This window comes from Astatotilapia calliptera, chromosome 3, assembly GCF_900246225.1.
Source record: "Astatotilapia calliptera chromosome 3, fAstCal1.2, whole genome shotgun sequence".
In the NCBI taxonomy this organism is placed as follows: Eukaryota; Metazoa; Chordata; class Actinopteri; order Cichliformes; family Cichlidae; genus Astatotilapia; species Astatotilapia calliptera.
The window spans coordinates 16,161,290-16,187,076 of NC_039304.1; the positions used below are offsets into that span (position 1 = coordinate 16,161,290).

At 40.1% G+C, this 25,787-nt stretch overlaps 3 protein-coding genes across 5 annotated transcripts; 2 read left to right on the plus strand and 1 right to left on the minus strand.

Annotated features, from left to right (window-relative positions):
* The first annotated feature begins 384 nt into the window (after window positions 1-384).
* gabarapb (GABA(A) receptor-associated protein b) lies at window positions 385-2,568 on the plus strand. Its single transcript, XM_026162025.1, has 4 exons — window positions 385-652; window positions 1,961-2,039; window positions 2,140-2,258; window positions 2,408-2,568. The coding sequence occupies exons 1-4, from the start codon at window positions 563-565 to the stop codon at window positions 2,486-2,488; spliced, it is 369 nt and encodes a 122-aa protein (XP_026017810.1). The 5' UTR covers window positions 385-562; the 3' UTR covers window positions 2,489-2,568.
* A 1,731-nt stretch (window positions 2,569-4,299) lies between these two features.
* Window positions 4,300-14,578, plus strand: gps2 (G protein pathway suppressor 2). 2 transcript variants are annotated; one of them, XM_026162027.1, is made up of 11 exons: window positions 4,300-4,482; window positions 4,884-5,001; window positions 10,866-10,975; window positions 11,073-11,185; window positions 11,258-11,358; window positions 11,441-11,520; window positions 11,629-11,800; window positions 13,109-13,186; window positions 13,281-13,357; window positions 13,511-13,606; window positions 13,798-14,578. In XM_026162027.1, exons 2-11 carry the CDS (start codon window positions 4,908-4,910, stop codon window positions 13,888-13,890), a joined length of 1,014 nt encoding a protein of 337 aa, XP_026017812.1. In that variant the 5' UTR covers window positions 4,300-4,482; window positions 4,884-4,907; the 3' UTR covers window positions 13,891-14,578. The 2 variants fall into 2 exon arrangements, with proteins under 2 accessions (XP_026017812.1, XP_026017813.1); XM_026162028.1 differs by having other exon boundaries at window positions 4,301-4,482; window positions 11,279-11,358.
* Window position 14,579: 1 nt separating this feature from the next.
* LOC113018708 (eukaryotic translation initiation factor 5A-1) lies at window positions 14,580-24,948 on the minus strand. Of its 2 annotated transcripts, XM_026162029.1 has the most exons (7): window positions 24,531-24,948; window positions 22,689-22,860; window positions 21,178-21,350; window positions 20,632-20,736; window positions 18,197-18,328; window positions 18,015-18,087; window positions 14,580-15,344 (listed from the first exon to the last, which is right to left on the minus strand). In XM_026162029.1, exons 3-6 carry the CDS (start codon window positions 21,343-21,345, stop codon window positions 18,025-18,027), a joined length of 468 nt encoding a protein of 155 aa, XP_026017814.1. In that variant the 5' UTR covers window positions 21,346-21,350; window positions 22,689-22,860; window positions 24,531-24,948; the 3' UTR covers window positions 14,580-15,344; window positions 18,015-18,024. The 2 variants fall into 2 exon arrangements, with proteins under 2 accessions (XP_026017814.1, XP_026017815.1); XM_026162030.1 differs by lacking the exon at window positions 24,531-24,948 and having other exon boundaries at window positions 21,178-21,347; window positions 22,689-23,480.
* Between the last annotated feature and the right edge of the window lie 839 nt (window positions 24,949-25,787).

The window sequence follows — 25,787 nt, forward strand, 5'->3', positions numbered from 1 at the left end:
AACATGCTGCAGAAATGTGAATAAACGTGTTTGGTTCAGGGTTTATCACCGGGAGCGAAAGCTCCAGCACAATGAAATGTCGCATGTTTTTCGGTTTCTCCTCCCTAACCACAAACTGCTGGGCCTCGGTCATATGACAAGGACAGATCCCTCCTCAGTGCCCTGCCCCGCGTCTTTATGCGCAGCGGCTGATAAAAAATAAAATAGTTCCACGTAAAAGAAAAGAAAAAGACAGAAAGGCAACATTGATTCGTAAGCTCTTCGTATACTGTTTATTTCAAGATTATTATTATTTTCTTCTTGAATACGCGTCGATTATCATCACACAGTCGACGTTAATGGGGTTTAAAACAAGGTGAGGTACGCCCCTGCGAACTACCCATTTCCTCTACGTCATGTTGTTATTGTATCCCTCCGCTGCAGTCGCACTAGGAAAACAGCTGTGGCGAGGCTAAGGCTAGCTAGCATCGTTTGTGTTTGTGTGTCCGCGATTCGAGTCAGTTCTTAAGCAACCCGTACCACCGCGGAGTGACCGACTTGTTGTCTGTCATCTCTTTTAAAGATGAAGTTTCAGTACAAAGAAGAGCATCCCTTTGAGAAGAGGCGGTCCGAAGGCGAGAAAATAAGAAAGAAGTATCCGGACAGGGTGCCAGTAAGTAGCTAACGTTAGCACCTTGACAGCTAGCTAGGTTGCCTTGCTGTTATACTGCTGTCAGGCTAATTTCGTTATGCTCACTGTTTTATTTTTATTACTAATTTAATCTTAAAATCTAAATGTGATATTGCAGAGAGATTTTACCCACACAATATATTGCTTAGTTTGTTTACTGCCACGTTGTAACCGCCACACATGGTAGCTAACAACGGCAGAGGTTAAGTAGGAATTTCGGCCGCTGTGAGCAGGCCAGCAGGTGATCTCCGTGTTATTCTTCCGTGAATCATCATTGGTGGCCAAATAATGGTGGTTATGACTGTGACGGTGGTTACGGTGAAGACATGCAGGTGTGCACAGACTCTTTTAGTGGTCTGTAGCTGGATGTTGAAACGCAGTAGAGCGCCTTAAAATAGATGCTGTCAACAAAACGGGGTTGTTTACGTCGCCCAGCTCCTTGCAGATAAATCATAAAGGCTTTCCCCAGTTAGTCTGGCCTATCGAGGCCGTCTGTGTCACAACTATCAGCTGATTTAATGTGGGGATTTCGGGTTTTTCCTGTAAAGTATGACGAAATACACTTTCCTTTCAATCATGATCACTTTTAAGCTTTCGTTTTACAGTCCTTCAATCGTAGTTTACCGTAAACTTGTTCTGTTGCTACAACAAACAATTAACTATCGTAGTCAATTAACCACTGCTTATTTTCTCTATTAATTGAATACTTATTTGGTCACTAAATGGTGAAAACAGTCCATTATAACTTCCCAAAGACCCAGAGAACATTCACAGATGTCGTGTTTTGTATGATCATTTGAATTAAAACTATCATTCACCATCATAAAATGGTACTGACAAAAAATGCACATCAGGTGCTAATTCATTTAAAAAAAAAAAAAAAAGGGGGGGGGGGGGACGCTGATTAATTGTGCAGTCAGTGTTTACCGTGTGGGCAAGTGATATTTTACCGGTCCTATTTTTAGACTGGAGAGAGACTTAAAAAGGTTTAGTAGGGAAGGCGTTCAAAAATTAAACCGCACGTCTGATAGCCGGGGTGTAAATATACCAGGTTCTTTCTAACACTGAAATACTTTTGTGAAATATAATCTGTGTTATATTAAACACTTCGTCTGGGTTTGATGTGCCTGGCCTCGCTTGACTGACAGTTTGGTACACTCTCAGATCCCTTTTCTGAGACAATGAAGCGAACACCATATTGCAGCCTTTGTAATAAAAACATGTTGTACACCTGTTTTTTTTTTTTTTTTTTTTTTTTTTTTTTCTTTCTTTTTTTTTTCTAACCTTTAGGTAATTGTGGAGAAAGCACCCAAAGCCAGAATAGGAGATCTGGACAAGAAGAAGTACCTTGTCCCCTCTGACCTGACGGGTAAACATTGCCTTGGAGTATAAAAAGTTGTTGACTTCTATTTTAGAGTTGTAATGTCACATGTTAAATTTCTACTATTACATATTCTCTCTTTCATCAGTGGGTCAGTTTTACTTCCTCATCCGGAAAAGAATCCACTTGCGAGCTGAGGATGCGCTCTTCTTCTTTGTAAACAACGTCATTCCACCCACCTCAGCTACCATGGGATTGTTGTACCAGGCAAGAGTCCTGTTAAGCTTCCTGCTCACTCACATGCTCTCACATTATGGCTTAACCAGCATGTTTCCTTTGGTTGTTCCTCCTTAGCCTCTCCCTACATTATTGATATTGCGCTAACATGTTTTTTTTCTTTTTTCCCCTCCCATCAGGAGCATCATGAAGAGGACTTTTTCCTCTACATTGCCTACAGTGATGAGAGTGTGTATGGGGACAGCCAAAGGGAAATCTGATCCCACTTCAACCACTACCCACCTTTCTGAGACCTCCACATCCATTCATTCATTTAAATATTAAATCCAGCTCAGCAGCCTACAGTTCCCAGAGTGAATATGTCAAATGCACTTTCACCACCCATGCATTACCCCTCTCGCATCCAGTTCTGTCTTTATTACTCTGCAGTCTGAATTGTATTTGTCTCCCGCTTTTCTTTTCAACAGTAACTAAGTGGTCTCATGGCCAGTTCAATTTCTAGTGTCAAAACCGATCGTACTTTACTTAAAAACAATGAGAGAGATTAATGAAATAATACTAGAAATAGGCCTTTACTATAGCTACTCCGGGTTTAAGGGAGAAAGGATTTAAATTGGGTGTTATTTAGAATGAACGCAAATGTTTTTTGGGGGGGTTTTTTTTTGTTCAGTTTTGTTAGCTTGAGCTTAGGCTGAGAAATGAAAGGGAAAGAACTCTTTCACTAGGAAAAAACAAACTAAAGTGACAAAATTTATTTAAAAGCATGTCAAGGAGAATTTAGCTTGCTACTCTGCATTGGACCTTTGCAAGGAGTATAATAGAATTCAGACTAAATAATCATCCTCTGCTTTCAGTGGTAAGACTATTATGTTGACTGCTAATGATTATTGTTGTTATTGTTGTTAATTTTTAGATGGCTTACTTTCTAAGGATTGTGTAAAGCTGAGTGCAATTTTTTTTCTTCTATTTTTTAAGTTTGTTTTTTTTTTTTTTTGTAAGAAGAAAAATTACAATTGAACTCTGTATACAGCTGCGTAACTGGCTTTTTCTCTCTATTCATGACCATACATAATAAAATGTGATGGAAAAACGACCTGCTGTTTGTCTTTTTTGTCCCTTTGCTACAGGGTAACAAGTAATTACACTTTTATTTTTTTTAATTTTTTTAGCCATGTGAGTTGTGGCTTTCAATGTAATGAAACATTACACTGGTTAATTTGATGCTGTGCGCTTCAAGGGAGTTACAGTTTGCACAACATACAAAAACATGAACCTGTGATTTAGTTCATTTTTCTTCTGGTTGCGTGGGTTACTTTATCATATCAGCTTCTGTTGCTGCACTGATAATCTGACTTGCAAAGTCATGCATGTCCACGTGTATGTTTATAATTTTTGATATATGCAAGAAAGACATTTGACTCCAACATCTATTTTTTTCCTCCACCTGCTTTCTTTAAGTGTTACAAAAGTAGACTGGCATACAAAAAATAAACGTTGGGAAGGAAGCTCTGATGTGGCTTAGTTGGTAGGATAGGTTTTCTACTAATCAGAGAGTTGGTAGTTTGATCCCTGGCTTCTCTAGCCTACAAGTCAAAGTATGTTTAGCCAAGATACTAAATCCCAACTTGACCTCAGTGCATTTATGAAAAGAAAAGTGTTTGGATGAATGAGACTTGCAGTTAGAAAGTACTTTGACTGATCTAATAGTTAAATAGTTCTGTGTAAGTAGCAAATAACAAAATAGGTAGTATGTAATGAAAGTATTAAAACATATTTCAGACTGGGGAAAAATAAAGCGGAACATGTAATTTACTGTTGTAAGTAATGAGGAAATTACTCATGTTTTGCCAATGAAATCAAATTGGTTAGCCCATATTCGGCACAAGGAGGCTTTGGTGTTTCCTAAATCTTTCCCTTGATAGGAAATCAAATATTTGAACTATAAAACTGTATAAGCATCAAGAAATAAAAACACGACATACACAAAACTGCTTGGAAGTTTCATTTTGCTGACGTCGACGTGAGAGTCGCCGCATTGCACTTCCAAACTACAACTCCCAAAGTGCACTTCGAAGCGTGACCGCCTTCTTTGAACCGGAAATGCAACAGCATCACCGGTCTGGAAATCGCTCCGTCTGTTTATGTTTTGTGGGAGACGTTTTGATTTTTATCTGTTTTAACCGCTCGAGTGCTATCAAGCTAAAAAACCGCCAGACGGTTAGATTCTTATTAAAAGACTCACAACGAAATAAAAGTAAGCTTTTTACAGTTTTATCAGCACTGAATTCAAAGTAGACCATGTAGGATAAAATACGTAACTCAGTAAAGTGCTCTGCAGCTAGCCTCGCTAGCTAGCGTTTTCCCCCGGTTAAGTTTAAATATGTTATTTTTGTTAGGGGTTTACACATGTAAGCTACATCACTTGTTATATTAAATTACTATGTTTTCTGTTGGTGCATTTTACTCTAAATATCGTCATGTATTCGGAGGTACAGCTATCTGTGCTAACTTAGGCCGATATCGGCTAGCTAGCGAGGCCTGTGGTTGTTACACTTGTTTGAGTGAGCGTAGATGCACACTTTGATGTAGTTTAATGAACTCTAAATATTTCCTCTGACCTTGTCGATTCATTACTGACATTTTGACCCACACCAGCTGGCCCCTCCACTGCCTGTCACAATGCCCGCCCTGCTTGAGAGACCCAAGCTGTCCAACGCGATGGCCAGAGCTCTCCACAAACACATAATGAGGGAAAGAGAGCGCAAGAGACAAGGTGCTTTCTCATTTTGTGTGTGTGTATGTGTGTATGCGCTTTAAAAAGTATTTTATCCCTAGTGTGTCACATCTGACACCTTTAAGGATCCTTGTAGAAATAAGCAAGCACTGTTAAGACGCTGAGCTGTGTTTGGATAGGTAATACTCCTGGTCACAATTAAATATCAGCCAACCAGAGTATGAATTGTTTTTAGCATTTAGTCAATAAAACAAATTAACTTTTCATGTTCATTCTTTGTAATTCTGTAAAATTTGACTAAGATCTGCCTGCCTCATTTAGATTCAAGTCCTATGTTTATGCATATATTCTTCGAATAATCTATCCATCCATGATTGTGATTTTTTTGTGTAATAATACACTCACCTGCTGGTTTGTTAGGCACAAATTTATAATCATCCAGTGCATTTACCATATCGACATGGTCAAGACGACCCACTGAAGTTCAAATTGAGCATCAGAATGAGGAAAAAATGTGATTTAAATGACTTTGCTAAAACAATTTTACAACCAAGGTGCCACTGAATGGACAACACGTCAAACCATGAAGCAGATGGGTTAAAGTAGCACAGGGCACTGCTCCTATCAGCTAAGAACAGGAAACTGAAGCTACAGTTTGCACAGGCTCACCAACATTTTGCAACAGAAGACTGACAAAACCCCCCCAGACATTTGCTGATCTGACGAGTGTCAGTTTCTACTGCAATATTCAGATGGTAGGCTCACCTTTAGGTGTAAACGGCATAAGAGTATGATTCCATCCTGCTTTGTATCAATGGTGCAATAATATGGTGATTTTTCTCTTTGCACACGGTGGACCTCTTAGTACAAAATCAGAGTCGTCAGCCTGAGTATTGATTGATTGATTGATTGAATCTTTATTTTGAACATGTTGAAAAAGTATAAAAAAAAATAGAATTAAAAGAGACAAATGAACAAAGCAAACAAAAGGAAAACGAGCAACCACAACTCCAAATAACGTCCATGTTCAAAAAGGAGCAGGAAGAAGCATAAGCTTATTTAATCCCACCCCTTTTCCACTATCTAGTATCAATAGACTACAGAAATACCTCCTTGTAATTACATTATATGTTATGTGTAATTTTTATTTTATTTTATTTTTTTAAATATATACACATATATGTTTCTATCTATCCATACCTACGTATATACACACATACGCACATATACACATTTTCAATAACCCCATTAACACCTGAAGGATACACAACCTACAATTTTATATATATTTAATATATATACACATACATACAAACACATATATACATATATACATATACACATATATACATATACATATATATATACATATACCCATACCAACAAACCCGTGCATGTGCACACACATGAAAATATTAGACAAGAACACCCTATCAAATCTCTACCTTTTCCCTGTACCCTGTAAAAACCATATCCTTAAACCGCTTTTTAAACTGCGCCATGCTTGGACATTGCTTCATATCTTTACTTAGTCTGTTCCACAGCTTCACTCCACACACAGAGATGCAAAAACTTTTTAATGTTGTACGGATACGAGGATGTTTTAAATTTAATTCCCCCCTCAAATTGTATCCCCGTTCCCTTTTAGAAAACATTTTTAGAATATTGTCAGGAAGCAGGTTATTTATTGCTTTATATATAATTTGTGCTGTGAGAAAATGAACCAGATCTGTGAATTTTAGAATTTTTGATTTTAAGAATAGTGGATTTCTTTGATCTCTGTAACCAGTTTTATGGATTATCCTTATGGCCCTTTTTTGTAATATAAAGATTGATGATAGCGAACATTTGTAAGTATTGCCCCAAACCTCTGCACAGTAATTCAAATACGGTGCAATCAGGGAACAATAGAGAATGTGGAGTGATTTGTGGTCCAGAATGTGTTTTACTTTACTCAAGATTGAGACACTTCTTGAAATTTTGTTATGTATATGATTTATATGAGACTTCCAGTTTAATTTATCATCTATAATCACACCAAGAAACTTATGTTCAAGTACTCTTTCAATTTCCACACCATCTACATGAATCTGCACTTGTGCATTTCTAAGGGAATTCCCAAATAAGATAATTTTAGTTTTACTTAGATTTAGCGATAGTTTGTTCCTGTTAAACCATTTTTTAATTTTGCACATTTCTGAAGTAATTGTATCCAGCAGCTCCTTTAGATTCCCCCCAGAACAAAAAATATTTGTGTCATCTGCAAATAATACTAATTTTAATATATCAGATGCCTTACAAATATCATTTATATAAATAATAAATAATTTTGGACCCAGTACAGAGCCTTGTGGAACACCACAAGCAATGTCCAAGCATGATGAGGAATGGACACCCAGCTTCACAAATTGTTTCCGGTCACTTAAATAATTTTTCACCCATTGCAGTACAACCCCCCTAATCCCATACCGTTCCAGTTTATTAATTAATATGTCATGATTGATTGTGTCGAATGCTTTCTTGAGATCCAGAAATACTCCAGCTGCATACTGTTTCTGATCTATAGCATTCGTAATCTCCTCAATTGATTCGATTAATGCCAGAGATGTTGATCTTTTTGATCTGAATCCATATTGACTGTCAGAGAGTAATTTATATTTATCTAAGAATTTGTCTAATCGTTTATTAAACAGGTTTTCTAGGATTTTGGAGAATTGTGGTAGTAAAGAAACAGGCCTGTAATTTGTGAAGTGGTGTCTATCCCCGGTTTTATACAGCGGCACAACTTTAGCTATTTTCATTTTGTTTGGCACTTTTCCCGTCTGAAATGATAAGTTGCAAATATATGTTAGAGGTCCTACAATTCCTTCAATGACCTTCTTGACGATTTTCATGTCAATATCATTACAATCAGTAGATGTTTTATATTTACACATGTGTACAATGTCAATTATTTCTTTTTCCTCCACTGATGTGAGGAACATTGAGTTAGGGTTCCTATCAATCAGGTTTTCACTACATTCTACTGATGGCAGTGACTCAGGAATTTGTTCTGCCAGTTTTGGTCCAATATTTACAAAATAATGATTAAAGCTGTTGACCTTATCAGCAGTGTTTTCCATAATATTGCCATTATCGATAAAGTATTGTGGATAACTTTGTTGTCCAGAATTATTTTTAATGATACCGTTTAAAACATCCCATATTCCTTTCATATTATGTTTATTGTTGTTCAATATTTTACTATAATACTCCTTTCTACATACACGTATAATATTGGTCAACTTATTTTTGTATTTTTTATATTTATTTTCAGCTTCTTTTGTTCTTTGTTTTAGGTATTCCCTATAGAGTGTATTTTTCTTTTTACATGCATTTTGTAAACCCTTAGTGAGCCATGGTCTATCTGAATATTTGTGCTTTCTGTTGTATTTTATTGTTGGACAGTTTTTATCGTACAACTCCATGAATATTCTTAAAAATATGCCATATGCAATATCAATATCAGCTTCTTTGTACACATTGTCCCAGTCCTGATTTAATAGATCGTTCTTAAATGCAGTCATAGTTTCTTCTGTCCTTACACGTCTGTATCTCAGTTGTTCTTCATGCTGATTTTTCTTATAATTAGTGTCATAAACTGCAAAAACTGGTAGGTGATCACTGATGTCATTAATTAATATTCCGCTCACAATGTTGTTTTCCATATTGTTAGTGAAAATATTGTCAAGTAAGGTGGCACAATGTGGTGTAATTCTGCTAGGCCTGGTTATTTTAGGATGTAAACTCAAACTGTACATAGTGTTTAGGAATTCGTCGGTCATTTTATGCTTTTTTGGATTCAACAGGTCAATATTAAAATCACCACAGATAAACATAACTTTTTGATTTGTTTTAGAGAATATTTCTTCTATGAAGTCATTAAATACTTGAATACTAGAGCCAGGTGTTCTATATATACACAGCTAATTATTACATTTTTTTCTTTTTCCTTATAAATTTCAATTGTTATACATTCTAGTAAATTATCAATTACAGTTGTCATACTTTCTACCACCTTGTAGTTTAGGTTTTTATCCACATACACAGCTACTCCCCCTCCACTCTTGTTCCTTCTATTTACAAAATTCACTTCATATCCCTCCAGTCCAAAGTCCATTCCTTTCTCCGCATTGATCCATGTTTCAGAAATGGCAATAATTCCAAATGGATTTGTCAACTCATTTAGATATTCCTTTATATTGTTGAAGTTGGCATACAGACTTCTGCTATTAAAATGGATTATTGATAATTTATTTTCCGTGTTGATGGTGTGCTTAAACTGTTCATCAGTGAAGTAGCAGCAGTTACTGCTGATGTTGTAGAAGAAATTATTTTCCGGGTCTATATCCTTTTCTAAGTCTAGAACATTATGGTCTGTGTATCGAAATGTTCTCAGTTCCAGATTATCATAAAGAGAATTCCAATGAGTCATGTTGATATTGTTGCCGGATGCAGATGAAGTTCTTTTGGACTGTGCCATGTGTTGTGTTGTGTGTCACGTCACATGTGTATTCATACCTCCAGAGTAAGTTGACCTCAGTATTTGTCCAGCTCTTCCATATTTCTGATGACCAACACTTTGGCTTGTTCCGGTGTTCCATTGAGTTTAATGAATACTTTGCAGTTGGTGGTCCATGTATTTTGAATTTTTCCCTGTTTCTTCAAGTAACGTGCTTTCCTGGCAATGTCCGCATTTCTTTTTATCAGATGTTCGTTCATGAAGACATCGGATCCTTTCAGTTTCCTTCCTTGTTTTAACAGTGCTATTTTCTGTTTTCTGTTTGCAAATCTCACAATGATGGCTGGTTTGTTACTGTCATTTTTTCGGGGTAGAGGGTGGCAAGCCTCAATGTTGTTATAATCCACTTCCACACCTTTGGACCGTAGAAAGGTAACCACTTGATGCTCCGTGGAGTTGACATCTTCCTCTCCTGGCCCTCCTACATTGTCAGTGGCGACCGCCCGGGCGTATGACCGGGGTTTGATGCGAAGCCCCGTGATGATAACATCGTTCATCCGGGTGTACTGCTCCAAATCCGCCACTCTGTTCTCCAGGTACGCCAGCCGCCGATCCTTCTCGGCGTTCTGGATGCGGAGAGCCTTAACTTCCTCGACCAGGTCCAGGATGGCTTTCTGCTGCAGTTTGACAGTAGAAATCTCCTCTGTCATAAACTCCAGCGACTTCTTAATATCGTCTCCTTCCTCGGCTGACAGAACTTTTTTCGGGCCCATGCTGAGAGACGCTCTCGTAGCTTTGCCGTGACGACCGGCTAGCTACTTCCCAGAATCCTTTGCGGTGGGAGAAGTGTAAGGTCATTCATATTCTCAGCAAACCGTTCTTCTCTTTTCCTGAGGGCTTATCAGTTCTCCTTTAGTTTCACTTTGATCTTGAGCGAGGAAACTGAAGCGATTTTCTTGTATTGTTCATGAACATGTGTGTTTGCATGTCTCAAACCTCAAATCAAATTGAAACTGATTTCTTGAACATGACAGTGAGTTCACTGTAGTTAAACTACATCCACAGTCACCAGATCTTAATTTAATAGAGCACCTTGGGATGCGGTGGAACAAGAGATTCACATCATGAATGTGCAGCAGGTGTGTGATGTGCCATGTTAACATGGACCATTTCTGAGGAACGTTTACAGCACATCGTTGAATATGTCCAGTGAAGAATTAAGACAGTTTTAAAAGAATAAAGGGGTTCAACCCTATAATAGCAAAATGTACCCAATAAATTGCCCGCTGAGTGTATATGTTATAGCTGTCTGCCTGCAACCTATTCTTTGGTCATAGATGTAAAAGGAAATCAAAAAAAAGTAGCTACACTATACTCACCTTAATAAATAAACTTTTTTCAGAGGAGGAAGAGGTGGACAAAATGATGGAGCAGAAGATGAAGGAAGAGGAAGAGAGGAAGAGGACAAAAGAGATAGAGGAGAGGATGTCCTTGGAGGAAACGAAAGAACAGGTTTGAAATGTGACATTTCAGCTAGTCTGTGCTCCCAGCTTTATACAAAACAAAGTCTGTGTGTTCTTACACCATGATTTCCTCAAATAAACATCAGGTGATGAAGATGGGGGAAAAACTTCAGGGACTACAAGAAGAGAAACATCAGCTCTTTTTACAGCTCAAGAAAGTTCTCCACGAAGAGGAGAAAAGACGAAGAAAAGAGCAGAGGTATATATATATATATATATATACTTCACTTAGTTTGTTGTTTTGTCAAAGGATTGTTAATTGTCGGTTAAGCTTTTTGGTCTCCCTCTTTAGTGATATTACAACTTTGACATCAGCGAGCTACCAGCAGAGTCTGCCCATGCACCCAGGACAGCACCTCCTCGGCATTCAAGGTGAGAAAAGTTCCATGTTCTGCGCGTTGCCAGAGTCGTCATTGTTTTTCATATAGTGACATTCTCCTTTTCTCTCCTTCAGGCAATCCAGTCAGCCACAGCAGACCTGGCCCACTGCTCGGAGAAAGGAGCAAACAGCTGTTCCCAGCTGCTGTCCTCCCTGTGAGTAAAAGGAGTGTTCCAGTTAAAGTTAAAGAATTTATAAAATATAATACAATCTATATAATATGCTTCTTACAGTGTTTACATGTGCACGTCGTCCTCTTTTAGGCACGTCATTATCAGACGCCTGGCTTCAGCTCAGGCTCCGCAGAGCACGGCCAGTTCAGCGGAGGTCAGGGGGTCCATGAGCCCTACGGAGTGGCTCAGGCTCAGCATCCTTCCAGCTACGCCCCTGGACCCTCAGTGCCAGTCAGTTTCGCAAGCAGCTCTCAGATCAGAGGTAAGATGAGATAAGATTTCTTTGCTGTCAGTGTGTACAGTGGTACAGTAAACATTTGGGTAATGTGTCACAGTGACATGACTTACATATTTTATCATATACACGATAAAAAAAAACTGTATAAGACAGGAAGAAACAGGAAACGAGGGAGTTAAATAACATGCAGTGCCATAGGGCACCAGGAAAAAAATGATTACAAAAAAATAATAATAAACACAGATGGATTGATGGATGGTGATGTGCATCACAGTACACAAACACAAACATGCGTTATACACTAGTTGTAATTGTGTAAGAGGTCATTTTGTCCTTTAATGTTCAAACAATGTTCTCTAGTGGCACAGTGAACACACAAAGAAATGAACTATCAGCATCATGTGTGCGATTCCTCCGTCTTTACTTGGATTTCAGGAGTTGACATAGAAATCAATCTGAGCCGGTTGTAGGCTGCTGTGTCAGGCTGGGCTTCTTGAAATATAGTTGGGCAGTCGAGACGGAGGGCATAGCCTCTATTCAAAGGCTAAGGAAGGCATTCTAGTAGTTTTAAGGCGATATCCTTATCAGAGTCTTGACAGTAATAAGCGTGATACACATAAATATAGCTCAAGTTAAACTAATATATGTAATTGTTTGAGTCCATATATGGTTCAGAGAACATTATGTGTGTGAGTGTGTGACCTCAGGTAAGCAGTGGATCATGTATGTGTGTGTCTGTGTGTGTCTGTGTGTGGTCTGAGTGATCAAGCTTCATTCTGGGCCTGCGTCAGAGCCCTGTGGATGTTTGAATTTGAAAAGAAAGGGACGACTGTCCAACCAATCAGAAGTTAGAAACAGTGCTGGTATTTTAATATGTGTTCATTGGCGTAAAGAGAAATGCTTTTGATGAGCAAGATGCATGTTTTAGTAGGCTGAGCCCATCTCAGCCCACAGGTGCCGCCAGTCTTTGCTGATTTTCATTGACATAGACGTGTACATCGTGTTTATACAAATCAACTATGAAATCATTTCTCGCACAGTTTGAAACTCTCCTCTCAAACAGTCTAAGCGCAAAACTGACAGTCCAGCCGACAGCTTTCGTTTGATCAAAGCGCCCTGATTTCAGCCGAAAAATAAAATCCCCCACTGAGTGCGAAGTCATTTTTCTTTAAGCTTGTATTTTTCAAGTGTGGATGCACCGTGGAGTTGGCGGCATGCTATTTAGATGCTGCCGTGGCGTCAGTAATGTCAGAAACCCGCTGATTGATCATTAAAACAATCAGATCACAGTGAGATGTATTGATTGTAATGACTTTGCCTTTTTCCCCACAGGCGCATCTGCATTTCAAGCAATGCAGTACCTCCCTCACCAGCAGGCTGGTTACCCTGTTCACTTCACCTCCCAGCAAGGTGGGTTTCACTGCTGTAAATTATACCTATGTCTAATTCCACGATCTACATAAAATTCAGAGGAGTTGTAAAGTAACCTGACCATCTTCTGCAGGATACATCCCTGGAGCAGGAATACCCCTGCAGAAGCAGCTGGAACATGCTAACCAACAGTCGGGCTTTACTGACGCAGTAAGACCGTTTCAGCTTTAGATGCTGCGAAGCAGAAACAGCAGATGTTGCTGGAATATTAGACAAACACAAAAATAAACTCTGTGATATGTGATCATCTAAATAATAGACGTTATCCATTAGCTGACCACAGTTTTCCTTCCGTCATGTCAGAGTGGTTTGAGGCCCATGCACCCCCCAGCCATGCATCCTTCCACCCCAGGTCTGCTGCCCACATCATCGATGGCGGTCCAGATCCCTACTGCAAAGGTGAACCCTCAAAACACACACACCATTTGTTTTTAATTCTGTGTTATGTGGTCAAGTAACTTGTATATTGCTTGTAATTCTTGTAAATATATTCAGTATAAGTAAAGTCTGAGCTGCTACAGTGTGTTTATGTTCATTAATGTTCTGCTTCTTGTCTGTCTTGTGATCATGGTTCCTCTTTCCTTCCCCAGGCTCCGTTTCAGAGCTCTCCCCAGAGCGCTCCCCGTCATAGCTTCCTGCCCCACAGCCAAAGCGGGCAGAGGTTTTACCACCACGGCAAGTAGATGATCAAACTCACCGGTGCTCAGATTTCAGAAGTCCACTCAAGATTCTGCCGATCCTGTTGGCGCTTAAATAGCTTTCTTTTTTTTTCTTTTTTTGTAAGTAGGTTGGATTATGCCTTATGATCTGTTTTATTCCTTGTATAGTTGTTTTTTTTTTTTTAGCTTTGTTTTAATGTTGTTAATAAGCTACTAAGCAGCTCTTCAACATATGTGCTCTGAGCTTCAGACTCATATTTTACTTCAATTAATGTTGTTATTTTACTTGCACTGTGAAGCCATCATCGAGGTGCTTATGTGCGTTTAACTGTTAGTAACACTGATAAAAGCCAGACTACGCGGTCCAGAGCCGGTCCTTCATATCCACAGTGACACCAGGGGCGTGTCCAGTGTGTCTGGAGTTCCTTTGCTCACTATCGAGTAGCAGGAAGTGGAAGAGAACGTGTACAGTATTTGGATTTAATTGATGTTTCTGATTTGTCTCTCTCTCACACACACAAACACACACATTGATGAACACTACTACAGATTAACTGAAAGATTGTTTCAATGTGTTACCAGAAAGTAAGAGAGCCATTTTCTGCCTTAAGTTTTTCCCATCATCCCTCACAGCTTCAATCAGGTTTAGGTCTGGTTTAAATTTTTTAAGCTTTTGCTTAAATGTTGTTAAATAAACAATAAGCAACAGCCAGCAGTTTGTGTCGTCTTTATTTGTTTTGGCCAAGAAGACATTCTGCACAGTTTGGACTGGCTGCATGAACACAAAGTAAGGACACCAAACCGCCACGACTCGTCCGCCTCCGAATCACTGCTCACAGTTTGAGAGTACGACAAATAATACTCCAAACAGTGAAGCGAAACGTTTTGGCCAGCGGACTTTAAAAAAGAAAAAAGAATTTCTCCTTGAAGAGGATTGGTTTCTTGTCTCTCTTTGACACGTCTCTTTAAACTTTTAGACAAAAACACGCTGAACCTTGGTGTGCCATGTCGGTAAAAACCCAAACTAATGATGATATGACGGCAGGAGGGGGCGGGGCTTGTAGGGGCCCAGTGCTGAAATGGTGACATACAGAAATACAAAATCGAGGCATGTATTTACTCCTGTATGGTACACGCTCAGCAAGCCTCAACAGAACAATGCAGGTGTGGAGTTGAAGCCCTTTATAAATTGGGGACAAATAATAATAGTCGTGACTTTAACAGCTTGTAAGTAGCTACTCAATCATACACCACCTCCATCTTTTGTGAGACCTACCACTACGCCTGGACACGTGTATGTACATGGAGTATGTTTTTTTTTTTTTTAACTGTTTGACATTTCCAATGATTTATTAACTAATTGAACCTGAAGCAGGGACAGACAACTGAGAGGGAGAGAGTATGAAAAACAAAGAGGGAGAATAACTGACGAGGCAATATCCCCTCCTTTCCCCAGGTCCAGTGCATCTCGATTACCCCTGAAACAGAATTGGAAGAAGGGAGGGAGGAATGAGAAGAAAGGAAAGGAGAAGTCAGGAAGGAAGATGCTTAAGAAAAATAAATATATATATATATGTCCTTAGAGATGTACTTTAATGAGATGGTTTAACTGGCCTCTGCAGAGGAAACATTGCACAGATAACAGTGACTTTATTCTACAGCCCACAGTGTGGAGGCGAATTACAGGAAAGAAAGTGCATAAACAGGTTACAATTACAACAGGGCTGCGAGCTGCTTCTTAAAGAAACACAGGAAGTAACAGGCTGTAAAATAAAGTGTAACCCACAGGAAAAAAGATAAACACTGATCAAATATTACAATATTAACTTTCAGCTTTTCATTTATATTTATACATAAGAATGATACACATGCTCTTAATAGTGTTACTGTGAAACACAAGTTTGACAAACTTGTATATGTTTTCCTCGGGTTTGTGGTGTTTTCTAGCCATCTAGATGGTTCTGGCATGAGTTGCCCAGTCCTGGCTGTAGAGATAACCTGAATGTGATGATCATAGTGCCAAAATAATGTATTTATATAACCAAGAAGTAAAGTATCTGAACAGAAATTATGACCTGGCTGTGAGTAAAAAAAAAGTCCGCAAGCCTCGACGTGAGCAGTTTAATGTAGGGACTATTTTCTTTCTGAGGTTTCCATTTGAATCCTGCGACCCACGAAGCATGCTGTGTTTGCAGTCAAACCTGATCACGGTGTGACGACAACATGCTGATGTTTCCACGAAGAATGGAGTTCCCTTATTTCAAAGCAAGAATGCAGATCATATTACTGCGGTGAAGCTTAGTGTCTGCTTTGTTTTTTGCTACAAGGTGGCCGTGTAGACACCGCTACACAAAGTCTACCCACGCACACAGATAATTATTATTCATTTTATTTTAATATCAACACTTTTATATCAGTTACATTTCTCTACAAGTACATTCTGTCTTGTTTATTGGTGAACTTCGCTTGGCTGGACTGTTAAAACTGATACCGATACTTGGTGTTTTAAAAATCCGATATTTCAATATATCGACCAATTTTTTTTATTTTTTATTTCACACACACGAAACATGTTGTGGTGTTTGTAGCTTTTAGTTTATCAATGTAGTTTGTTTTTTTTAAAGTTTATTGACTTGTTTACGCTTTGCCCAACTCTGCTCGAATCAGCTGCTTGTACTATGCTGCATCCCAAACATTGAGTGTTTGCGAGTTCCACAGTGCCCTCTGCTGGACAAACTTTGCAGCATCAACATTCGCAACATGGTTGTAGAGTGTTTCTCCCATCTCTGTTTTACTTTTACTGATAGCAATATAACTAATAATGGCTGATAAAATACCAGCATATCACCATAATATCAATAAATCAGTCAGCCTGTAGTTGCGAGCACCGCTTTTGTGCTGTCCCAGTGTTAGCATTAAAAACCCTGTGATGTAATTGCCTCATTGTTTTATCTGTTAGCTCAGCAGGAAAATAAATCAACCACTGAGTGAGAAATCAGGAGTTCAATTTGTCCTCAGTGTGTCAAAATGTTGACAAGGAAAGAAAGAATGGAGATAGCTTATTAGCCAATTATTAATAACTGCATCAACACAAGAAGAAACCTGCCAGTCATGCATTGCTTTATAGATTTTACAAGCTGTAGTTGCCTAGGTAACATAAGGTATTTATTACCAGGATATATGGCAACCAACAGTATCCTGTAGCTCAACAGCTTGCTATGACAAGCTAGCAGTGGGCAACTTCTGAAAGCTAAGCCAGGAGGATCTGTGTTTACAAGGGGCCATTAGTTCGAGCCTCTCGCCTCAGGTACAGCCACATGTCCTTCTGCACAGCACGGTTGTAGTTCGAGAGAAACAAAATAGTTCCTACACGAAACTGCTCACAGCAAGGTAATACGATTTTTCTGTTCTTTTTTTTTTTCTTTCCATCAATGGTGTGTGTTAGGGGACGTAACACAGTGTCATGGATGGGGCATTTAGTTCCACTGTACGATATTTCCAAAACCGGCCAACTCATGCTTAAACAGTCTAGATTCATAAACAGCACTACCGATGGAAACACATATTTGATTTGGGGGTGAACTGTTTCTTTAAAGGGTTAGGCAAATCCACCAGGTCACCCTGCTGTGCAACCACCACCTTATACAGTATTAAATTTGAAAAAAATTTGCAGAATTTGTAACATTTTGTCATCTGACATCACTAATATATCCAGTCCAAACAAGTATATACACAAAAACACGCATTCATATTTAAAAACATGGATATTTCCAGTATAGTGCATATTCGTAATTGTAAATAATTGTAAATAAGGTCATATTTATTTATTTTCAATAATAGCAAAGGCCAAATCTGTACAGCAAACCTCAGCCTCGGGTCTTGATGTCCAGAGTTGCCTTCCCCTTGCTCCACTCATGTACAACATCTGTGCGTGACTTCACACACACATTGCACTAGCATGGCACATGCTGGTGGTGTGTGGTGTAATGACCGAACTCACGCACATACATAATTTTACATGAGACACACTCACAAGCGCAGACACACACACACACACTTGTCTTCAGGCAGGCTGGGGTCAGGGCGGCGGTTGCGGGAGGAGTTAAGAGAACAGCTGCGTGCTGCCACAGCCGCAGCTCTGCATTTACCTGCATGGGCTTATTTCCCCAAGGCTTTGATGCCAATCGCAGCTTCTTCATCCATTGCATTTAGAACGGTGATCTGAAAGAGCAGAAGTTCTTATGTAAAGTGCGATCATTTAAATTCGCAACGAGGCAGCTGTGGAAGCTGTCCGGTATCAGGCGCGGGAGAAAAAGGCAACAGTGCTCACCAGGATCTCCTCTCCGGCTTCATGCTTGCTCTCTATCTCCTTTCCCAGGTCTCCCTCTGGGATCTTCAGGTCCTCTCTCACCTCTCCACTGTCCTGGAGCAGGGACAGGTAGCCATCCTGGATCCCGATCAGCTGATAGAGGACAACAACAAAAAAAACAGTGAAAAAAAGAGACAGAAGACTCTAAATGAATTAGGATCTTTAATCACAGCGAGACTTTATCAGCTTCATCTTTCTGTTCCTTAATTAATTAACTGTAGTTTTGTTGTTAGTTTGTAAGCTTGAGTGTACTGCTGCACACAACATGGTTTAATCCAGCATATCTGATCAACAGCGGCAGCACTCGATACTCTCTCTGCTCTCTGCACAAATATGATGTAACCTAGTTTCCATCGGTACGCGATGGGTTTGAGGTAAAAAAAAAAAGAAGGTTTAAGTCTACATTTGAGGAATCATTAGAACATGACAAATGTTTATTTTTCTTTTACATTATCTATAATTTTCCTCTTCCTTGACTCTATAGAGAAACACCTGACTCTGATATATGCTCTCCTGTATTCATCTTCACCTGGTGCTGAGCATGGCTGCTGGATACTGAATATCTAAAATTACAACTCAAATGTCTTTTTGACCACCGATAAAATAACACAGAACAAATAAATGAACTAAACAAACCACAGCTAGTCAGGGTGCGAGTAAAAGCTGATTGACTGCCCATCCTGAGCACTGGGAGAGACTGAGCCGAAACTGTAAAGCTGCTGCTGCAGAACCACAACAACATCCTGAAAGATGCTAAATAGCGCCATAGTGCATACAAGACATTAGTCAGTGCATTGTGCAAGAAAGTTTTCACAGGACTATGTAGCCCAGCGGCGCAATCGTCACTGCACTCTTACTACTTCCATAAGGAATTAAGAGGGTAACAAGCATCAGATGCTGATAATGAAATGCACTTGATTAACTGATCGTCAGCAAGTTTGAGAGCTTCTATAAAAGCAGACGTTTTCACAATTTGCAGATTTAGAGCATTTAGGTGTGTGGTAACACAAAACCACAGCCGTCTCAGGAGTGCACATCCTGGGAAATTTAGCCAATAGTCAGCACTAAAGTCAAACGTGAGGACATCCGTCTGACAGCTACAGCTAACCTGGGTCATACAGCACAACAACGATCCTCAGCATTTAAATCTACAACAGAATGAGTGAAAAAGAAAATAACTTAGGTCAAAGTTCACATCAAAACTTGACTGAAATACTGGAGGCTCACAAATCTGAAAGAACTGAAGGAATGTTTTATAGAAGAGAAAATTCCTCTGCAGTGATGTGAAAGACTAATAAAATCGTACAGACGAGCTGTTTCTACAAGCTATTGAATCACAGGGTGCACTTCAGGGAGTACTGGGAAAACTTCCTGTGTTGCAGGTGGATACCCAGATTAAACACGGCCAAAGTTTAAGTAAGGAGGTCAATATAAGGACAAGTAATCCATGTGAGCCACTGGATCACATGCTTTTCAAACCTTCTGTTTGCGAGTCACAGCCAATCAGAAAAGAAGATTTTTTAAATGAGAGAGGCACTAAAACGACACCGTAGGAGGGTATAAGATGAAAAGGGATTAATGTAAACTCTCAGGAATGCAAAGCTACTACAGCAGAATCCAAGAATTAAAATGTTTTTGTGGAAATGAGCTTAACGGGTTTTAATTTTTGGAGGATTTCAAAGTCACCTATTCTAAACTGGGTCTTTCCCCCAGTCCACACTTTGGCTTGTCACAGCAGGTAAAGCAAAAGTGTTACTGTTAACATTATTGATGGCCTGGTTCTATTTTTAGACACCGGGAGGTCACGACTGTATCAGTGAAACCCTGAAACTGAAACAACTACAGCAAATTCTGCCTCTGCTCTCTTCGATACATCCATGCGGCGCCTTCTTGCTTTCAAATGCGCGGCTGCGTAACAAAGCCGCAGGGTTCTGTTTTCCTTCCGTGCGCTCATGAAAGATTAACAGGATATTAAAAGACGTCATTAACGGCAGCATCTCCTCTTTCCTTCTCCGCGTCCACGTCTTGCAAATCTTCCCTCCTCCTTTTCTCGGGAAGCAATTGCTACCTAACTGCCGACTGTCCTCGAGCAGCCGGAAAAATTCTATCAGAAAATCTTGTGCTTATTAAACAGCGACACGCATATTTGTGGTTATTGCTGTGCTGTCAAAGGCGGGGACGTTGATTTTCTGGTGATGACAAATAACGCATTCCTAATGATCAAATCAAAGCTTTCACAGAGGCGAGGAGAAGGAAAGGCTCGATTTCTAATGTCACACGAACGTTAACTCAGCGTGACAGAGACGTCTTATCAAAGACGTCGCTTTGAGCGACTTCATTGTGGGAGCTGCAGAATTACTCCTACCAGCATGGGAGCCGCAGCATCTGTGTCTCACCTGGTAATCCATTCTCTTGATGTTGGGGACGTCCATGTTGTGAGTGGAGGGACAAATATCTTCATACTTCTTACCAGAGAATATGTCGATGCCAACCAAGTGCACCTGCGCACAAAAACACACACAGGATGAACAATCTCCTTTCTAATGGGCGTGCAAAGAGAGCACTTCAGCTACCTGCTATCCTCTAAAAGGCATGATTTGCTAGAAATAATATTTCCAAGTTTAGTACATGTAATTTTCCAAGTACTTGAAGAGTTGAAAGCTACAACCCTGATGAGGCACAATGTTTTTGAACAGGCTGAAAGCGTCAGTTCATATGCATTAATATTAGTGACCGTGACCTCGCAGTGCTAATTCACCGACTCTCGTCGCTAATTCTCCCTCAGCTGAAGCTCCAATGAAACTTCTTTCAGAACTGCGTTTATACTGTGTCCAGATTGGAGAAGACCTTTTTTTATTACAGTCATTATTCTTATTTTGCGGATAGATGTGTCCCGGCATGAAGATCCCCTGTGTAATTCTGTACATCAGGAATTTACCGACCTTGGCGTGGCCGTGCTTGCCAGTCTTGGAGGTGGACATCTCAACAATCTTGCAGGGTCGGCCTTTCAGGACAACAAAGCCGTTTTTGCGCAGGGCAGAACACTGCATGGGGTAGGTGGAGGATGCCCCAGCATCACCAGTCTGGAAATCCAGCTCTGCATCTGCCATGCCTGCTGCAGAGGCCAAAGAAAGGAGAGTAAGGAGGTGTGTGTACTTAGCATTTCAGCTAAAACTAAATCCAGTTTTAATCTTTACCAGCTTAACCGGTCCTACCAACACTAACAGCTAGAAGCGGGCGGACTGGTCCAAGTATCGGTGCTGGTATCGGTGTCAGATCGATACAAGGATGACAGGATCAATAGTTTGTTTCTGTCTGTAGTGTTTGTGTGAATTGTGGTTTTTTTTGTTTGTGTGTTTGTTTTTTGGAGTGTGTGTGGTGGGGTATACTTCAAACATGATTATGAATAATGCCTGAATCTTTTTGTGCTGACTGTCATGTCTATTTTATTTGAGCCTATAGCGCATTTAAACAACGGAAGTTGACCCAAAGTGCAAAATGCGTACCCGAATAAAGAAATACTGATCATTTACGCACAATTTCTTACGTTTAACTCACGAATCCGAACATTTTAACTTTGGGAAATCTTTTTGTGCGTACAAATGTCTAAAACTACTCCTCTCGCATTTGAAATCCATAAGTAAATCAAAGAGGCGTCTCCGTAGGGTGACTTATTAAACCCGCTTGTTGTGAAGCAAAATAAAAAATGTTTCGGTAAGTCACACCCCGGGTGGTAAAAGTCTGTGTGCTCACTCCGCAGTGTACTGCGGCCTAGAGCTCACAGGACGTGCCACGGCCCGTCGGCTGCAACGTCGCTGTACCCCCCGTATTCATGCGCACTGGCGGCTGCACTCTGGCCGAGGCCCTCCAGATGAAGGCGGACAGCCCGCATTTTATGACCCTTAAACCCTCCGCACCATTAAGGAAAGCTTCTGCATCACAGTGGCGCCGGGAGCCCACACGCCCACAGACGTGGAAATTTGACTGAATGTTGTGCCTGTACCTCACAGTAATGACTAAGCTAATACCATGGCTACAGCAGCAGTCCGAGGAGATGATGCCTGCGAGTTTTTCGCAAAGTTTGTGCGCTGACTGTGAGAGTTCACAGAGGCGGTGGCAGAGTCTGCTCTCATTGACAATTTCAGCAGTGCCTTTTTTTAGGATTTGAAGAGCAAAATAAATTATAATGATAATGGCGAAACGGCTATGTTTCGCTCTCCCCCCCTCCAAACAAGAAACAGGGAGGAAAGCGTCAGTGTAACCAGACTGTAGCAGGATGTGATGGGTTAGCGGAGGGTGTGCTGGAGCTCTGGGTAATTAGGCTGCTGCTGGCAGCCTGAGGTTGGGGTTAAAGGGACTATAACAGGGCTTCGGACGGACATGTGCACAGGATAACTGAACTGCTCAGGCGCAAACACGCCCCGTCTATAGGATGTTTTGATTAGGAACTCACCCTAGTGATAATGGGTCTCCTCTCCTGTGTCACTTGTCAGCCTTTCTCCCCTTATTCCTCCTCCTCCTCCTCTTTTGCCTCTCAGTGTCCGTGCTAACCGGTCGTCTGGCCCGGAGCCTGTTTCCTCCTTGGTGGCTCGTTTGCGATGTCCCCAAATGTCTCTCTTTTTTTCCTCCAAACAAACAAACAAACAAACAAAAAGCTATTCGCTACCTCCTTTATTCCGCTTTCATTCCGGGTCTTTTAGCACACCTGTCCTGTCCCAGAGAGCAGTTTACCTCGTAAAGAGGTACACCGCCGCTAAACTCAGCCGCCTGGCCCAAAAGAATCAGAGCCCTAAACCCCGCTATGTATGTGCTGGCTGTACCCTGCACTCCACCTTCTCCGTCTCTTCCCTCATCCAGCTCCCCACCACTGTCAGGGCATGGGGAAAAAAGAAGTCTAAACTGCCCGCTTCCCTTTGGAACTATCAAAATAAAATCCCCATCCATGTTATTGCGTCTTTATTGCGCAGTTGTAACCGCTTTTCCAGGGTTTTAAAAATAAAATACAGCCTGAAGTTTTTTTTTTATGTGATTCTAATGTTTGCAGATGGAGAGAGGGCAAAGGGAGGGCTCGTTATCCAGTAACGTTAGCTAGCACTGGTTAATTAGTTACATGCAGTTAGAATAGAGTGTATACTGCAGTGTAGCTACAGTGTAGCACATTCAATGCAATGTCTACAGTATTTATGGCAATACAATGACATTTCACATCACTGCATGAGCAAGCCTTCTTGATAGGAAAAATATATAATAATAATAATAATAATAATAATAATAATAATAATAATAAATAAGACAGGGTACACTTTAAAACTAGATCTGTTAGAGATCTACTGTGGGCTCACTGTAAATGTACTGTCTGATGTGCAGAAGTCTAAAGCCACCCCTCATTTCTTTATATTTTGCTTCCAGTGAGCCACACTCTTTGAACACACCTTAAGAGTGGTCTTGAGCAAAAGTTCTCCCGACTCTCTGAAGGTCTTTTCTCTTTGGACATTGGATGCTTTTTCATTCATTTTCAGAGGAGTGCTTTTGTTCTTGTTGTTAACCCACTTCACACTGACCTAATCATTCAGGCATAAAAAGTCACCCAACAGACAACTTAGCAAAGATTGTATCTTTAGGGACTTTGTTACAAGCAGCCTGTAGCAAAAACAGAATTTATTTTTAGCTCCACAAAATCGATGTGTTCTTAAAAAATGGAGGAAAATGAACAAGTGGAGGACAAAAGAAGAAATGGGCTGGAAAAAAACCGTCTCCCACAAGTGACAGTACTTATATGTGCTGTATTACCCTGTATATTTGTATGCGTTTCAATAAATCACTCCAACTATTCCCCATTTGTCTAGCCAAAATACAAAGAAATGAGGGGTTGCACAAGACGTCTAAGCAGCACTGTGTATACTGCTACAGATACACAATCACACAGAATAACATGACACTGATTTTTATAGAGTGTGAATTGACCAGATTTTGAACCTTTTTTTTTTTTTTTTAATTTTCTGCTTCTCAATAAAACACGAAAGCTGTCTGTGCCCCAGTACTACAATACTACAATTCAATACTACAAATAACATAACTGCTCGTTAAAACGCAAAACCACGTCTCCTTTCATTATTACAATAACATGCTTTTATACTAAAGGGGAAGTTTTGACTTTTCCGGTCTTTCTCTGGCTAATTTATAGCGGCTTGATGCTACTTTTATACCAATGTCCACGAAACCTCGACAATTGGATGTATTCCGCGCATGCGTAGCTTTTCTAGCGCAGCGTGCATTCAGTCCTGCTCTTATTTACCTTGCCCGGTGGGGTGTAGTTCGTAAACGCTACGACCAATGTGTGTACCAAGAATTTTACAGCAGTTTTCAGAGTGCAATTTTTTTTCCCAATAGCAGAAATTATTCCTTAAAACTACCATCTGTTAAATTCCTGTTCCAGAGCTACAGTGCGTTCAGTAGAGCCCACCAGATACACTGTCCAGAAAGTACAGTTACATAGAAAAGGTTGCATACAGGACCTTAAACAGGATACAAGTATATCCCCTTATAATTTAACCCGGATCACTGAAAACATTCTTAATCCACAGAGTCAGTGCCGCCATCCTGCCAGTGTGCCTCTCTGCATCCTGCAATTCCCTCTGTTACTAATTATTACTCTTCTCATTAGCGTCTTTTCTCTGTCCAGAGACCCATGGCATCTGCGTATCCAGCGAACTATCTCGTTGAACTTGGCAGTTCTTGGAGCTGCTGGGTTAAATTTAGTGCTGTGAAATTAGAGTCCTATGACCTATGAGGGCTGCAGTTAAAGGTATACTGCAGCTTAACCCCCAAATTAAAAGGCTCTTATTGTTGCCCCTTTTTAACTTCATGGAAAGTCACAGCAACCTACACATCAAGGCAACAGTCCTCAAACGGGGAAAATACATGTATGGGTAAAAAAATGACTATTGAACCCCTGAAGAGAGCTCATCCACCAATCAATTACAATTTTAAAGTTGATCCTTGGCCAGGTTTTATTTGGTAGAGGTGGGTGGATTGATCCAAATATTGAGAGCATCGATACCAATGCTGATGTTGGTGCTTGAGCAATACTGGCACGATATGATCAATAGTTTGTTTCTCTAATCTAAGTTCAGTATGTAGCCCACAGAACATTGCCCTGTGAAAAATCCCTGAACCTTTTTATGTTCACTGTCACATCTATTTTATTTATAGCACACTTAAACAACAGAAGCTGACCCAAGGCGCACATTTACATTCCAGGTCTCCAGGTCCAGGAATATTATATTGTCTGGTGCACAGACTATCTATGTTGGCTTATTTTTTTTAAACATGGATACATAACTGGACAAACATTTATACCAGGTCATGTAATACACAGGCATTTAAATGAATGAAAAACACTTAAGACTCTTTATTGTCATTGTGCAAGCATAACAATATTACACGTATACTGCCTCACATAGCGCACAAATTTAAATAACAGATAAATATACTAACCAAAAATGGTACAAAAGAAGTGTATATATAAGGAGTGCATATATATATATGCATT

Coding starts and splice junctions, on each gene's coding strand:
- gabarapb (XM_026162025.1), top strand. CDS start 563: ATGAAGTTTCAGTACAAAGAAGAGCATCCCTTTGAGAAGAGGCGGTCC. Junction 653..1,960: donor AGTATCCGGACAGGGTGCCA/GTAAGTAGCTAA, acceptor TCTAACCTTTAG/GTAATTGTGGAGAAAGCACC. Junction 2,040..2,139: donor TGTCCCCTCTGACCTGACGG/GTAAACATTGCC, acceptor CTCTTTCATCAG/TGGGTCAGTTTTACTTCCTC.
- gps2 (XM_026162027.1), top strand. CDS start 4,908: ATGCCCGCCCTGCTTGAGAGACCCAAGCTGTCCAACGCGATGGCCAGA. Junction 13,187..13,280: donor TCACTTCACCTCCCAGCAAG/GTGGGTTTCACT, acceptor CATCTTCTGCAG/GATACATCCCTGGAGCAGGA. Junction 13,607..13,797: donor TCCAGATCCCTACTGCAAAG/GTGAACCCTCAA, acceptor TTCCTTCCCCAG/GCTCCGTTTCAGAGCTCTCC.
- LOC113018708 (XM_026162029.1), bottom strand. CDS start 21,345: ATGGCAGATGCAGAGCTGGATTTCCAGACTGGTGATGCTGGGGCATCC. Junction 20,737..21,177: donor GCAAGCACGGCCACGCCAAG/GTCGGTAAATTC, acceptor TTTTGTGCGCAG/GTGCACTTGGTTGGCATCGA. Junction 18,088..18,196: donor AAGCCGGAGAGGAGATCCTG/GTGAGCACTGTT, acceptor CTGCTCTTTCAG/ATCACCGTTCTAAATGCAAT.